General features: G+C 42.2%; 1 protein-coding gene across 1 annotated transcript in view; it reads left to right on the top strand.

Moving 5' to 3' along the window:
- tspan4b (tetraspanin 4b) overlaps positions 1 to 16,561 on the top strand; it is a 138,830-nt gene that overhangs the window by 93,036 nt on the left and 29,233 nt on the right. Inside the window, exons 2-4 of the mRNA XM_079253327.1 lie at positions 15,566 to 15,635; positions 15,716 to 15,907; positions 16,000 to 16,074. Coding sequence (XP_079109453.1) covers positions 15,567 to 15,635; positions 15,716 to 15,907; positions 16,000 to 16,074 — 336 coding nt within the window. The 5' untranslated portion in view covers position 15,566. The remainder of the gene's footprint in view (positions 1 to 15,565; positions 15,636 to 15,715; positions 15,908 to 15,999; positions 16,075 to 16,561) is intronic.

Below are 16,561 nucleotides of genomic sequence, written 5' to 3'. Positions count from 1 at the left end.
TCACTTTAGCCATATCATGTTAACCATCTTATTATGGCCATCTCATGTTAGCCATCTCATGTTGACCATCTCATGTTTGCCATCTCATGTTAACCATCTCATGATGGCCATCTCATGTTTACTACCTTATGTTGGCCATCTCATGTTAGCCATCTCATGTTAGCCATCTCTAGTTGGCCATCTCATATTAGCCATCTCATGTTAGCCATGTCAAGTTGGCCATCTCTTGTTTGCCAGCTCATGTTGGCCATCTCATGTTGGTCATCTCATGTTGGCCATCTTATGTTGGCCATCTCATTTTAGCCCTCTCATGTTAGCCATCTCATGTTGGCCATCTCATGTTTGCCATCTCATGTTGGCCTCGCATGTTTGCCATCTCATGTTGGCCATCTCATGTTAGCCATCTCCTGTAAACCACCTCATGTTAGCCATCTCATGTTAACCATCTAATGTTGGCCATCTCATGTTGGCCATCTCATGTTAACCATCTCATGTTGGATATCTCATGTTAACCATCTCATGTTGGCCATCTCATGTTAGCCATCTCATGTTAACCATCTCATTTTGGCCATCTGATGTTGGCCATCTCATGTTAACCATCTTATGTTGGCCATCTAATGTTAGCCATCTCATTTTAGCCATCTCATGTTAACCATCTCATTTTGGCCATCTTGTGTTTGCCATCTCATGTTAACCATCTCATGTTGGCCATCTCATGTTAGCCATCTCATGTTAGCCATCTCTAGTTGGCCATCTCATATTAGCCATCTCATGTGAGCCATCTCATGTTGGCCATCTCTTGTTTGCCAGCTCATGTTGGCCATCTCATGTTGGTCATCTCATGTTGGCTATGTCATGTTAGCCATCTCATGTTAATCATCTCATGTTAGCCATCTCAGGTTAACTATCTCATGTTGGCCATCTTATGTTGGCCATCTCATTTAAGCCCTCTCATGTTAGCCATCTCATGTTGGCCATCTCATGTTTTCCATCTCATGTTGGCCATCGCATGTTTGCCATCTCTTGTTGGCCATCTCATGTTAGCCATCTCCTGTAAACCACCTCATGTTAGCCATCTCATGTTAACCATCTCATGTTGGCCATCTCATGTTGGCCATCTCATGTTAACCATCTCATGTTGGATATCTCATGTTAATCATCTCATGTTAGCCATCTCATGTTAGCCATCTCATGTTAACCATCTCATTTCTGCTATCTCATGTTGGCCATCTCATGTTAGCCATCACATGTTCTCCATCTCATGTTAACCATCTTATGTTGGCCATCTCATGTTTGCCATCTCATTTTGGCTATCTCATGTTAGCCATCTCATGTTAATCATCTCATGTTAGCCATCTCAGGTTAACCATCTCATGTTAACCATCTCATGTTAGCCGTCTCATGTTAACCATCTGATGTTGGCCATCTCATGTTAACCATCTTATGTTGGCCATCTAATGTTAGCCATCTCACTTTAGCCATCTCATGTTAGCCATCTCATTTTGGCCATCTCATGTTAGCCATCTCATGCTGACCATCTCATGTTTGCCATCTCATGTTAACCATCTCATGATGGCCATCTCATGTTTACTACCTTATGTTGGCCATCTCATGTTAGCCATCTCATGTTAGCCATCTCTAGTTGGCCATCTCATATTAGCCATCTCATGTTAGCCATCTCATGTTGGCCATCTCTTGTTTGCCAGCTCATGTTGGCCATCTCATGTTGGTCATCTCATGTTGGCTATGTCATGTTCGCCATCTCATGATGGCCATCTCATGTTTACTACCTTATGTTGGCCATCTCATGTTAGCCATCTCATGTTAGCCATCTCTAGTTGGCCATCTCATATTAGCCATCTCATGTTAGCCATCTCATGTTGGCCATCTCTTGTTTGCCAGCTCATGTTGGCCATCTCATGTTGGTCATCTAATGTTGGCTATGTCATGTTAGCCATCTCATGTTAATCATCTCATGTTAGCCATCTTATGTTGGCCATCTCATTTTAGCCCTCTCATGTTAACCATCTCATTTTGGCCATCTTGTGTTTGCCATCTCATGTTAACCATCTCATGTTGGCCATCTCATGTTAACCATCTCAGGTTTGCCACCTCATGTTAGCCATCTCATGTTTGCCATCTCATGTTAACCATCTCATGATGGCCATCTCATGTTTACTACCTTATGTTGGCCATCTCATGTTAGCCATCTCATGTTAGCCATCTCTAGTTGGCCATCTCATATTAGCCATCTCATGTGAGCCATCTCATGTTGGCCATCTCTTTTCTGCCAGCTCATGTTGGCCATCTCATGTTGGTCATCTCATGTTGGCTATGTCATGTTAGCCATCTCATGTTAATCATCTCATGTTAGCCATCTCAGGTTAACTATCTCATGTTGGCCATCTCATGTTTACTACCTTATGTTGGCCATCTCATGTTAGCCATCTCATGTTAGCCATCTCTAGTTGGCCATCTCATATTAGCCATCTCATGTTAGCCATGTCATGTTGGCCATCTCTTGTTTGCCAGCTCATGTTGGCCATCTCATGTTGGTCATCTCATGTTGGCCATCTTATGTTGGCCATCTCATTTTAGCCCTCTCATGTTAGCCATCTCATGTTGGCCATCTCATGTTTGCCATATCATGTTGGCCATCGCATGTTTGCCATCTCATGTTGGCCATCTCATGTTGGCCATCTCATGTTAGCCATCTCCTGTAAACCACCTCATGTTAGCCATCTCATGTTAACCATCTAATGTTGGCCATCTCATGTTGGCCATCTCATGTTAACCATCTCATGTTGGATATCTCATGTTAACCATCTCATGTTGGCCATCTCATGTTAGCCATCTCATGTTAACCATCTCATTTTGGCCATCTCATGTTGGCCATCTCATGTTAGCCATCACATGTTCTCCATCTCATGTTAACCATCTTATGTTGGCCATCTCATGTTTGCCATCTCATTTTGGCTATCTCATGTTAGCCATCTCATGTTAATCATCTCATGTTAGCCATCTCAGGTTAACCATCTCATGTTAACCATCTCATGTTAGCCGTCTCATGTTAACCATCTGATGTTGGCCATCTCATGTTAACCATCTTATGTTGGCCATCTAATGTTAGCCATCTCATTTTAGCCATCTCATGTTAACCATCTCATTTTGGCCATCTTGTGTTTGCCATCTCATGTTAACCATCTCATGTTGGCCATCTCATGTTAGCCATCTCATGTTAGCCATCTCTAGTTGGCCATCTCATATTAGCCATCTCATGTGAGCCATCTCATGTTGGCCATCTCTTGTTTGCCAGCTCATGTTGGCCATCTCATGTTGGTCATCTCATGTTGGCTATGTCATGTTAGCCATCTCATGTTAATCATCTCATGTTAGCCATCTCAGGTTAACTATCTCATGTTGGCCATCTTATGTTGGCCATCTCATTTAAGCCCTCTCATGTTAGCCATCTCATGTTGGCCATCTCATGTTTGCCATCTCATGTTGGCCATCGCATGTTTGCCATCTCTTGTTGGCCATCTCATGTTAGCCATCTCCTGTAAACCACCTCATGTTAGCCATCTCATGTTAACCATCTCATGTTGGCCATCTCATGTTGGCCATCTCATGTTAACCATCTCATGTTGGATATCTCATGTTAATCATCTCATGTTGGCCATCTCATGTTAGCCATCTCATGTTAACCATCTCATTTCTGCTATCTCATGTTGGCCATCTCATGTTAGCCATCACATGTTCTCCATCTCATGTTAACCATCTTATGTTGGCCATCTCATGTTTGCCATCTCATTTTGGCTATCTCATGTTAGCCATCTCATGTTAATCATCTCATGTTAGCCATCTCAGGTTAACCATCTCATGTTAACCATCTCATGTTAGCCGTCTCATGTTAACCATCTGATGTTGGCCATCTCATGTTAACCATCTTATGTTGGCCATCTAATGTTAGCCATCTCACTTTAGCCATCTCATGTTAGCCATCTCATTTTGGCCATCTCATGTTAGCCATCTCATGCTGACCATCTCATGTTTGCCATCTCATGTTAACCATCTCATGATGGCCATCTCATGTTTACTACCTTATGTTGGCCATCTCATGTTAGCCATCTCATGTTAGCCATCTCTAGTTGGCCATCTCATATTAGCCATCTCATGTTAGCCATCTCATGTTGGCCATCTCTTGTTTGCCAGCTCATGTTGGCCATCTCATGTTGGTCATCTCATGTTGGCTATGTCATGTTAGCCATCTCATGATGGCCATCTCATGTTTACTACCTTATGTTGGCCATCTCATGTTAGCCATCTCATGTTAGCCATCTCTAGTTGGCCATCTCATATTAGCCATCTCATGTTAGCCATCTCATGTTGGCCATCTCTTGTTTGCCAGCTCATGTTGGCCATCTCATGTTGGTCATCTCATGTTGGCTATGTCATGTTAGCCATCTCATGTTAATCATCTCATGTTAGCCATCTTATGTTGGCCATCTCATTTTAGCCCTCTCATGTTAACCATCTCATTTTGGCAATCTTGTGTTTGCCATCTCATGTTAACCATCTCATGTTGGCCATCTCATGTTAACCATCTCAGGTTTGCCACCTCATGTTAGCCATCTCATGTTTGCCATCTCATGTTAACCATCTCATGATGGCCATCTCATGTTTACTACCTTATTTTGGCCATCTCATGTTAGCCATCTCATGTTAGCCATCTCTAGTTGGCCATCTCATATTAGCCATCTCATGTGAGCCATCTCATGTTGGCCATCTCTTGTCTGCCAGCTCATGTTGGCCATCTCATGTTGGTCATCTCATGTTGGCTATGTCATGTTAGCCATCTCATGTTAATCATCTCATGTTAGCCATCTCAGGTTAACTATCTCATGTTGGCCATCTCATGTTAGCCATCTCCTGTAAACCACCTCATTTTAGCCATCTCATGTTAACCATCTCATGTTGGCCATCTCATGTTGGCCTTCTCATGTTAACCATCTCATGTTGTATATCTCATGTTAACCATCTCATGTTGGCCATCTCATGTTAGCCATCTCATGTTAACCATCTCATTTTGGCCATCTCATGTTGGCCATCTCATGTTAGCCATCACATGTTCTCCATCTCATGTTAACCATCTTATGTTGGCCATCTCATGTTTGCCATCTCATTTTGGCTATCTCATGTTAGCCATCTCATGTTAATCATCTCATGTTAGCCATCTCAGGTTAACCATCTCATGTTAACCATCTCATGTTAGCCGTCTCATGTTAACCATCTGATGTTGGCCATCTCATGTTAACCATCTTATGTTGGCCATCTAATGTTAGCCATCTCACTTTAGCCATATCATGTTAACCATCTCATTTTGGCCATCTCATGTTAGCCATCTCATGTTGACCATCTCATGTTTGCCATCTCATGTTAACCATCTCATGATGGCCATCTCATGTTTACTACCTTATGTTGGCCATCTCATGTTAGCCATCTCACGTTAGCCATCTCTAGTTGGCCATCTCATATTAGCCATCTCATGTGAGCCATCTCATGTTAGCCGTCTCATGTTAACCATCTGATGTTGGCCATCTCATGTTAACCATCTTATGTTGGCCATCTAATGTTAGCCATCTCATGTTAGCCATCTCAGGTTAACTATCTCATGTTGGCCATCTTATGTTGGCCATCTCATTTTAGCCCCCTCATGTTAACCATCTCATTTTGGCCATCTTGTGTTTGCCATCTCATGTTAACCATCTCATGTTGGCCATCTCATGTTAACCATCTCATGTTAGCCATCTCATGTTAGCCATCTCATGTTTGCCATCTCATGTTAGCCATCTCATGTTTACTACCTTATGTTGGCCATCTCATGTTAGCCATCTCATGTTAGCCATCTCTAGTTGGCCATCTCATATTAGCCATCTCATGTGAGCCATCTCATGTTGGCCATCTCTTGTTTGCCAGCTCATGTTGGCCATCTCATGTTGGTCATCTCATGTTGGCTATGTCATGTTAGCCATCTCATGTTAATCATCTCATGTTAGCCATCTCAGGTTAACTATCTCATGTTGGCCATCTTATGTTGGCCATCTCATTTTAGCCCTCTCATGTTAGCCATCTCATGTTGGCCATCTCATATTTGCCATCTCATGTTGGCCATCGCATGTTTGCCATCTCATGTTGGCCATCTCATGTTAGCCATCTCCTGTAAACCACCTCATTTTAGCCATCTCATGTTAACCATCTAATGTTTGCCATCTCATGTTGGCCATCTCATGTTAACCATCTCATGTTGGATATCTCATGTTAACCATCTCATGTTGGCCATCTCATGTTAGCCATCTCATGTTAACCATCTCATTTTGGCCATCTCATGTTGGCCATCTCATGTTAGCCATCACATGTTCTCCATCTCATGTTAACCATCTTATGTTGGCCATCTCATGTTTGCCATCTCATTTTGGCTATCTCATGTTAGCCATCTCATGTTAATCATCTCATGTTAGCCATCTCAGGTTAACCATCTCATGTTAACCATCTCATGTTAGCCGTCTCATGTTAACCATCTGATGTTGGCCATCTCATGTTAACCATCTTATGTTGGCCATCTAATGTTAGCCATCTCATTTTAGCCATCTCATGTTAACCATCTCATTTTGGCCATCTTGTGTTTGCCATCTCATGTTAACCATCTCATGTTGGCTATCTCATGTTAACCATCTCATGTTAGCTATCTCATGTTAGACATCTCATGTTGGCCATCTCATGTTAACCATCACATGTTGGCCATCTCATGTTTCTCACGTTATGTTGGCCATCTCATGTTAGCCATCTCATGTTAGCCATCTCATATTGGCCATCTCCTAATAGCCATCTCATGCTAGCCATCTCATGTTGGCCATCTCATGTTAACCATCTCATGTTAGCCATCTCATGTTAGCCATCTCATATTGGCCATCTCATAATAGCCATCTCATGTTAGCCATCTCATGTTGGCCATATCTTGTTTGCCATCTCATGTTGGCCATCTCATGTTGGTCATCTCATGTATGCTATCTCATGTTGGTCATCTCATGTTGGCTATCTCATGTTAGCCATCTCAGGTTAACCATCTCATGTTGGCCATCTTATGTTTGCCATCTCATGTTAACCATCTTATGTTGGCCATCTAATGTTAGCCATCTCATTTTAGCCATCTCATGTTAACCATCTTATGTTGGCCATCTCATGTTCACCATCTCATGTTGGACATCTCATGTTTGCCATCTCATGTTAGCCATCTCATGTTTGCCATCTCATGTTAACCATCCCATGTTGGACATCTCATGTTTCCCATCTCATTTTGGCTATCTCATGTTAGCCATCTCATGTTAATCATCTCATGTTAGCCATCTCAGGTTAACCATCTCATTTTAACCATCTCATTTTGGCCATCTCATGTTAGCCATCTCATGTTGACCATCTCATGTTAACCATCTTATGTATGCCATCTTATGTCAGTCATCTCATTTTAGCCATCTCATGTTAACTATCTCATGTTGGCCATCTCATGTTAGCCATCTCATGTTAGCCATCTCTAGTTGGCCATCTCATATTAGCCATCTCATGTGAGCCATCTCATGTTGGCCATCTCTTGTTTGCCAGCTCATGTTGGCCATCTCATGTTGGTCATCTCATGTTGGCTATGTCATGTTAGCCATCTCATGTTAATCATCTCATGTTAGCCATCTCAGGTTAACTATCTCATGTTGGCCATCTTATGTTGGCCATCTCATTTTAGCCCTCTCATGTTAGCCATCTCATGTTGGCCATCTCATGTTTGCCATCTCATGTTGGCCATCGCATGTTTGCCATCTCATGTTGGCCATCTCATGTTAGCCATCTCCTGTAAACCACCTCATGTTAGCCATCTCATGTTAACCATCTCATGTTGGATATCTCATGTTAATCATCTCATGTTGGCCATCTCATGTTAGCCATCTCATGTTAACCATCTCATTTTGGCCATCTCATGTTGGCCATCTCATGTTAGCCATCTCATGTTAACCATCTCATGTTGGCCATCTCATGTTGGCCATCTCATGTTAGCCATCACATGTTCTCCATCTCATGTTAACCATCTTATGTTGGCCATCTCATGTTTGCCATCTCATTTTGGCTATCTCATGTTAGCCATCTCATGTTAATCATCTCATGTTAGCCATCTCAGGTTAACCATCTCATGTTAACCATCTCATGTTAGCCGTCTCATGTTAACCATCTGATGTTGGCCATCTCATGTTAACCATCTTATGTTGGCCATCTAATGTTAGCCATCTCATGTTAGCCATCTCAGGTTAACTATCTCATGTTGGCCATCTTATGTTGGCCATCTCATTTTAGCCCCCTCATGTTAACCATCTCATTTTGGCCATCTTGTGTTTGCCATCTCATGTTAACCATCTCATGTTGGCCATCTCATGTTAACCATCTCATGTTAGCCATCTCATGTTAGCCATCTCATGTTTGCCATCTCATGTTAGCCATCTCATGTTTACTACCTTATGTTGGCCATCTCATGTTAGCCATCTCATGTTAGCCATCTCTAGTTGGCCATCTCATGTTAGCCATCTCAGGTTAACCATCTCATGTTGGCCATCTTATGTTTGCCATCTCATGTTAACCATCTTATGTTTGCCATCTAATGTTAGCCATCTCATTTTAGCCATCTCATGTTAACCATCTTATGTTGGCCATCTAATGTTAGCCATCTCATTTTAGCCATCTCATGTTAACCATCTCATTTTGGCCATCTCATGTTAGCCATCTCATGTTGACCATCTCATGTTAACCATCTTTTGTTGGCCATCTTATGTTGGCCATCTCATGTTGGCCATCTCCTGTTAAACATCTCATGTTAACCATCTCATGTTAGCCATCTCCTGTTAACCACCTCTTTTTAGCCATGTCATGTTAATCATCTCATGTTGACAAACTCATGTTAATCATTTTATGTTGGCCATCTCATGTTTGCCATCTCATGTTAACCATCCTATTTTGGCCATCTCATGTTAACTATCTCATGTTAACCATCTTATGTTGGCAATCTCATGTTAGCCATCTCATGTTATCCATCTCATGTTAACCATCCTATGTTAGCCATCTCATGTTAGCCATCTCATGTTAACCATCTCCTGTTAACCATATCATGTTAACCATCTCATGTTAGCCATCTCCTGTTAACGACCTCTTGTTAGCCATGTCATGTTAATCATCTCATGTTGGCAAACTCATGTTAATCATCTCATGTTAGCCATCTCATGTTAGCCATCTCATGTTAATCATCTCATGTTAACCATCTCAGGTTAACCATCTTATGTTGGCCATCTCATGTTAACCATCTTATGTTGGCCATCTCATGTTAACCATCTTATGTTGGCCATCTCATGTTGGCCATCTCATGTTACCCATCTCATGTTAACCATCTCATGTTAACCATCTCAGGTTAACCATCTCATGTTGGCCATCTTATGTTTGCCATCTCATGTTAACCATGTTATGTTGGCCATTTAATGTTAGCCATCTCATTTTAGCCATCTCATGTTAACCATCTTATGTTGGCCATCTAATGTTAGCCATCTCATTTTAGCCATCTCATGTTAACCATCTCATTTTGGCCATCTCATGTTAGCCATCTCATGTTAACCATCTCATGTTAGCCATCTCCTGTTAACCACCTCTTTTTAGCCATGTCATGTTAATCATCTCATGTTGACAAACTCATGTTAATCATCTTATCTCTGCCATCTCATGTTTGCCATCTCATGTTAACCATCCTATTTTGGCCATCTCATGTTAACCATCTCAGGTTAACTATCTCATGTTGGCCATCTTATGTTGGCCATCTCATTTTAGCCCCCTCATGTTAACCATCTCATTTTGGCCATCTTGTGTTTGCCATCTCATGTTAACCATCTCATGTTGGCCATCTCATGTTAACCATCTCATGTTAGCCATCTCATGTTAGCCATCTCATGTTTGCCATCTCATGTTAGCCATCTCATGTTTACTACCTTATGTTGGCCATCTCATGTTAGCCATCTCATGTTAGCCATCTCTAGTTGGCCATCTCATATTAGCCATCTCATGTGAGCCATCTCATGTTGGCCATCTCTTGTTTGCCAGCTCATGTTGGCCATCTCATGTTGGTCATCTCATGTTGGCTATGTCATGTTAGCCATCTCATGTTAATCATCTCATGTTAGCCATCTCAGGTTAACTATCTCATGTTGGCCATCTTATGTTGGCCATCTCATTTTAGCCCCCTCATGTTAGCCATCTCATGTTGGCCATCTCATATTTGCCATCTCATGTTGGCCATCGCATGTTTGCCATCTCATGTTGGCCATCTCATGTTAGCCATCTCCTGTAAACCACCTCATTTTAGCCATCTCATGTTAACCATCTAATGTTTGCCATCTCATGTTGGCCTTCTCATGTTAACCATCTCATGTTGGATATCTCATGTTAACCATCTCATGTTGGCCATCTCATGTTAGCCATCTCATGTTAACCATCTCATTTTGGCCATCTCATGTTGGCCATCTCATGTTAGCCATCACATGTTCTCCATCTCATGTTAACCATCTTATGTTGGCCATCTCATGTTTGCCATCTCATTTTGGCTATCTCATGTTAGCCATCTCATGTTAATCATCTCATGTTAGCCATCTCAGGTTAACCATCTCATGTTAACCATCTCATGTTAGCCGTCTCATGTTAACCATCTGATGTTGGCCATCTCATGTTAACCATCTTATGTTGGCCATCTAATGTTAGCCATCTCATTTTAGCCATCTCATGTTAACCATCTCATTTTGGCCATCTTGTGTTTGCCATCTCATGTTAACCATCTCATGTTGGCCATCTCATGTTAACCATCTCATGTTAGCTATCTCATGTTAGACATCTCATGTTGGCCATCTCATGTTAACCATCACATGTTGGCCATCTCATGTTTCTCACGTTATGTTGGCCATCTCATGTTAGCCATCTCATGTTAGCCATCTCATATTGGCCATCTCCTAATAGCCATCTCATGCTAGCCATCTCATGTTGGCCATCTCATGTTAACCATCTCATGTTAGCCATCTCATGTTAGCCATCTCATATTGGCCATCTCATAATAGCCATCTCATGTTAGCCATCTCATGTTGGCCATATCTTGTTTGCCATCTCATGTTGGCCATCTCATGTTGGTCATCTCATGTATGCTATCTCATGTTGGTCATCTCATGTTGGCTATCTCATGTTAGCCATCTCATGTTAATCATCTCATGTTAGCCATCTCAGGTTAACCATCTCATGTTGGCCATCTTATGTTTGCCATCTCATGTTAACCATCTTATGTTGGCCATCTAATGTTAGCCATCTCATTTTAGCCATCTCATGTTAACCATCTTATGTTGGCCATCTAATGTTAGCCATCTCATTTTAGCCATCTCATGTTAACCATCTCATTTTGGCCATCTCATGTTGGCCATCTCATGTTAGCCATCACATGTTCTCCATCTCATGTTAACCATCTTATGTTGGCCATCTCATGTTTGCCATCTCATTTTGGCTATCTCATGTTAGCCATCTCATGTTAATCATCTCATGTTGGCCATCTCATGTTTGCCATCTCATTTTGGCTATCTCATGTTAGCCATCTCATGTTAATCATCTCATGTTAGCCATCTCAGGTTAACCATCTCATGTTAACCATCTCATGTTAGCCGTCTCATGTTAACCATCTGATGTTGGCCATCTCATGTTAACCATCTTATGTTGGCCATCTAATGTTAGCCATCTCATGTTAGCCATCTCAGGTTAACTATCTCATGTTGGCCATCTTATGTTGGCCATCTCATTTTAGCCCCCTCATGTTAACCATCTCATTTTGGCCATCTTGTGTTTGCCATCTCATGTTAACCATCTCATGTTGGCCATCTCATGTTAACCATCTCATGTTAGCCATCTCATGTTAGCCATCTCATGTTTGCCATCTCATGTTAGCCATCTCATGTTTACTACCTTATGTTGGCCATCTCATGTTAGCCATCTCATGTTGGCCATCTCTAGTTGGCCATCTCATATTAGCCATCTCATGTGAGCCATCTCATGTTGGCCATCTCTTGTTTGCCAGCTCATGTTGGCCATCTCATGTTGGTCATCTCATGTTGGCTATGTCATGTTAGCCATCTCATGTTAATCATCTCATGTTAGCCATCTCAGGTTAACTATCTCATGTTGGCCATCTTATGTTGGCCATCTCATTTTAGCCCTCTCATGTTAGCCATCTCATGTTGGCCATCTCATATTTGCCATCTCATGTTGGCCATCGCATGTTTGCCATCTCATGTTGGCCATCTCATGTTAGCCATCTCCTGTAAACCACCTCATTTTAGCCATCTCATGTTAACCATCTAATGTTTGCCATCTCATGTTGGCCATCTCATGTTAACCATCTCATGTTGGATATCTCATGTTAACCATCTCATGTTGGCCATCTCATGTTAGCCATCTCATGTTAACCATCTGATTTTGGCCATCTCATGTTGGCCATCTCATGTTAGCCATCACATGTTCTCCATCTCATGTTAACCATCTTATGTTGGCCATCTCATGTTTGCCATCTCATTTTGGCTATCTCATGTTAGCCATCTCATGTTAATCATCTCATGTTAGCCATCTCAGGTTAACCATCTCATGTTAACCATCTCATGTTAGCCGTCTCATGTTAACCATCTGATGTTGGCCATCTCATGTTAACCATCTTATGTTGGCCATCTAATGTTAGCCATCTCATTTTAGCCATCTCATGTTAACCATCTCATTTTGGCCATCTTGTGTTTGCCATCTCATGTTAACCATCTCATGTTGGCCATCTCATGTTAACCATCTCATGTTAGCTATCTCATGTTAGACATCTCATGTTGGCCATCTCATGTTAACCATCACATGTTGGCCATCTCATGTTTCTCACGTTATGTTGGCCATCTCATGTTAGCCATCTCATGTTAGCCATCTCATATTGGCCATCTCCTAATAGCCATCTCATGCTAGCCATCTCATGTTGGCCATCTCATGTTAACCATCTCATGTTAGCCATCTCATGTTAGCCATCTCATATTGGCCATCTCATAATAGCCATCTCATGTTAGCCATCTCATGTTGGCCATATCTTGTTTGCCATCTCATGTTGGCCATCTCATGTTGGTCATCTCATGTATGCTATCTCATGTTGGTCATCTCATGTTGGCTATCTCATGTTAGCCATCTCATGTTAATCATCTCATGTTAGCCATCTCAGGTTAACCATCTCATGTTGGCCATCTTATGTTTGCCATCTCATGTTAACCATCTTATGTTGGCCATCTAATGTTAGCCATCTCATTTTAGCCATCTCATGTTAACCATCTTATGTTGGCCATCTAATGTTAGCCATCTCATTTTAGCCATCTCATGTTAACCATCTCATTTTGGCCATCTCATGTTAGCCATCTCATGTTGACCATCTCATGTTAACCATCTTATGTTGGCCATCTTATTTTGGCCATCTCATGTTGGCCATCTCCTGTTAAACATCTCATGTTAACCATCTCATGTTAGCCATCTCCTGTTAACCACCTCTTTTTAGCCATGTCATGTTAATCATCTCATGTTGACAAACTCATGTTAGCCATCTCATGTTATCCATCTCATGTTAACCATCCTATGTTAGCCATCTCATGTTAGCCATCTCATGTTAACCATCTCCTGTTAACCATATCATGTTAACCATCTCATGTTAGCCATCTCCTGTTAACGACCTCTTGTTAGCCATGTCATGTTAATCATCTCATGTTGGCAAACTCATGTTAATCATCTCATGTTAGCCATCTCATGTTAGCCATCTCATGTTAATCATCTCATGTTAACCATCTCAGGTTAACCATCTTATGTTGGCCATCTCATGTTAACCATCTTATGTTGGCCATCTCATGTTAACCATCTTATGTTGGCCATCTCATGTTGGCCATCTCATGTTACCCATCTCATGTTAACCATCTCATGTTAACCATCTCATGTTAACCATCTTATGTTGGCAATCTCATGTTAGCCATCTCATGTTATCCATCTCATGTTAACCATCCTATGTTAGCCATCTCATGTTAGCCATCTCATGTTAGCCATCTCATGTTGGCCATCTCATGTTAACCATCTCATGTTAGCCATCTCATGTTAGCCATCTCATATTGGCCATCTCATGTTGGCCATCTCATGTTACCCATCTCATGTTAACCATCTCATGTTAACCATCTTATGTTGACCATCTCATGTTAACCATCTCATGTTGGCAATCTCATGTCAACCATCTCATGTTAGCCATCTCCTGTTAACCACCTCTTTTCAGCCATGTCATGTTAATCATCTCATATTGGCAATCTCATGTTAACCATCTCATGTTAACCATCTCATGTTAACCATCTTATGTTGGCCATCTCATGTTAACCATCTTATGTTGGCCATCTCATGTTGGCCATCTCATGTTACCCATCTCATGTTAACCATCTCATGTTAACCATCTTATGTTGACCATCTCATGTTAACCATCTCATGTTGGCAATCTCATGTCAACCATCTCATGTTAGCCATCTCCTGTTAACCACCTCTTTTCAGCCATGTCATGTTAATCATCTCATATTGGCAATCTCATGTTAACCATCTCATGTTAGCCATCTCCTGTTAACCACCTCTTTTCAGCCATGTCATGTTAATCATCTCATATTGGCAATCTCATGTTAACCATCTCATGTTAGCCATCTCCTGTTAACCACCTCTTTTTAGCCATGTAATGTTAATCATCTCATGTTTGCCATCTCCTGTTAACCACCTCTTTTTAGCCATGTCATGTTAATCATCTCATGTTTGCCATCTCATGTTAACCATCCTATTTTGGCCATCTCATGTTGGCCATCTCTTGTTGTCCATCTCTTGTTGGCCATCTCATGTTAACCATCTCATGTTGGCCATCTCATGTTGGCCATCTCATGTTGGCCATCTCTTGTTGTCCATCTCATGTTAACCATCTCATGTTGGCCGTCTCATGTTGGCCATCTCTTGTTGGCCATCTCATGTTGTCCATCTCATGTTGGCCATCTCTTGTTGGCCATCTCTTGTTGGCCATCTCATGTTGTCCATCTCATGTTGGCCATCTCTTGTTGTCCATCTCATGTTGGCCATCTCTTGTTGTCCATCTCATGTTGGCCATCTCTTGTTGTCCATCTCATGTTGGCCATCTCTTGTTGTCCATCTCATGTTGGCCATCTCATGTTGGCCATCTCTTGTTGTCCATCTCATGTTGGCCATCTCTTGTTGTCCATCTCATGTTGGCAATGTCATTTTAATCATCTCATGTTAGCCATCTCATGATGTCATGAAGGCAGCATGACTTCCTCTGGTTTTGTCATGCAGAGGTGGTTTGTGAGCAACGTGTGATAAAACCAGCTCATTGCTTTCAGTCTTTAACACCCTCTCTCTTGTTTTACAGAATGTCTGCATCTCCGAGGTGTCTATGCTGCGTCAAATATGTGATGTTTGTCTTTAACCTCATCTTCTGGGTCAGTATGTGCAGAAACATGAGGATTTCCAGTGCACATGAATAAACCCTGACTACTGCGGCCTGACTTGTCTTCTGCAGCTGGGAGGTTGTGGTCTGTTCGGAGTGGGTGTCTGGCTGTCCTTCACCCAGGCAGAGTTTTCCTCTCTTCCCCTGTCCTTTCCATCACTGTCAGCCGCCAACCTGCTGCTTGTTGCCGGAGGGATCACCATGGTGACGGGGTTTCTGGGCTGTCTGGGAGCCCTGAAGGAGCAGCGCTGCCTTCTCTTTGTGGTAAGAAACGTTTGCTGATGGAGTGAAGCCAGTTGGTTGGGGGAGGAACTACGCTTGTTCTAATCTCGGGACGTTTTGTCTGTGTTCTGCAGTTCTTTATGATCCTGCTGCTCCTGGTCCTGACGGAAGTGACGCTGGTGTTGGTCATACACATCTTCCACGAAAAGGTGATTTCCTGCTTAACAGGATCCAGGAAGTGATGAAGCTCATTTCCTACCGCTGCAAGGAACGATACAACCAGATCTGACTGAGACAACAGTCGAACTAAAGAAAACTTAAAGCAACTCAAAAGTATCGTTTCAGTTGATCACATGAAGTTTAACCAACTTCAGCTTGTTCACCTGACACTTTTCAGTCAGACTCACTCGAATAATTTAATGTATTTAAACTAAGAATATAAATAAGATTTCATTTAAATGCAAAGAAAAGATTCAACTTCTGCAATGGACTGGCGAGCTGTACAGGGTTTACCCTGCCTTCGCCCAACAGACGGCTGGGATAAGCTCCAGCTGATAGTTTGTGGACAGCATGGACGGCGTGTCCTGCAGACTAAAGAGGAGAGGGAGCATCCAGCTTGTTATCAGCCTGCATCTCTGATGGGATGGGGTTGCATTAGTGCCGATGGCGTGGGCAGCTTCCACATCTGGGAAGCTC

This window comes from Telmatherina bonti, assembly GCF_933228915.1.
Source record: "Telmatherina bonti genome assembly, chromosome: 14".
Taxonomy (NCBI): Eukaryota; Metazoa; Chordata; class Actinopteri; order Atheriniformes; family Telmatherinidae; genus Telmatherina; species Telmatherina bonti.
The sequence above is the reverse complement of the archived record's forward strand: the minus strand, read 5'-3'. Positions and strand labels throughout refer to the sequence as shown.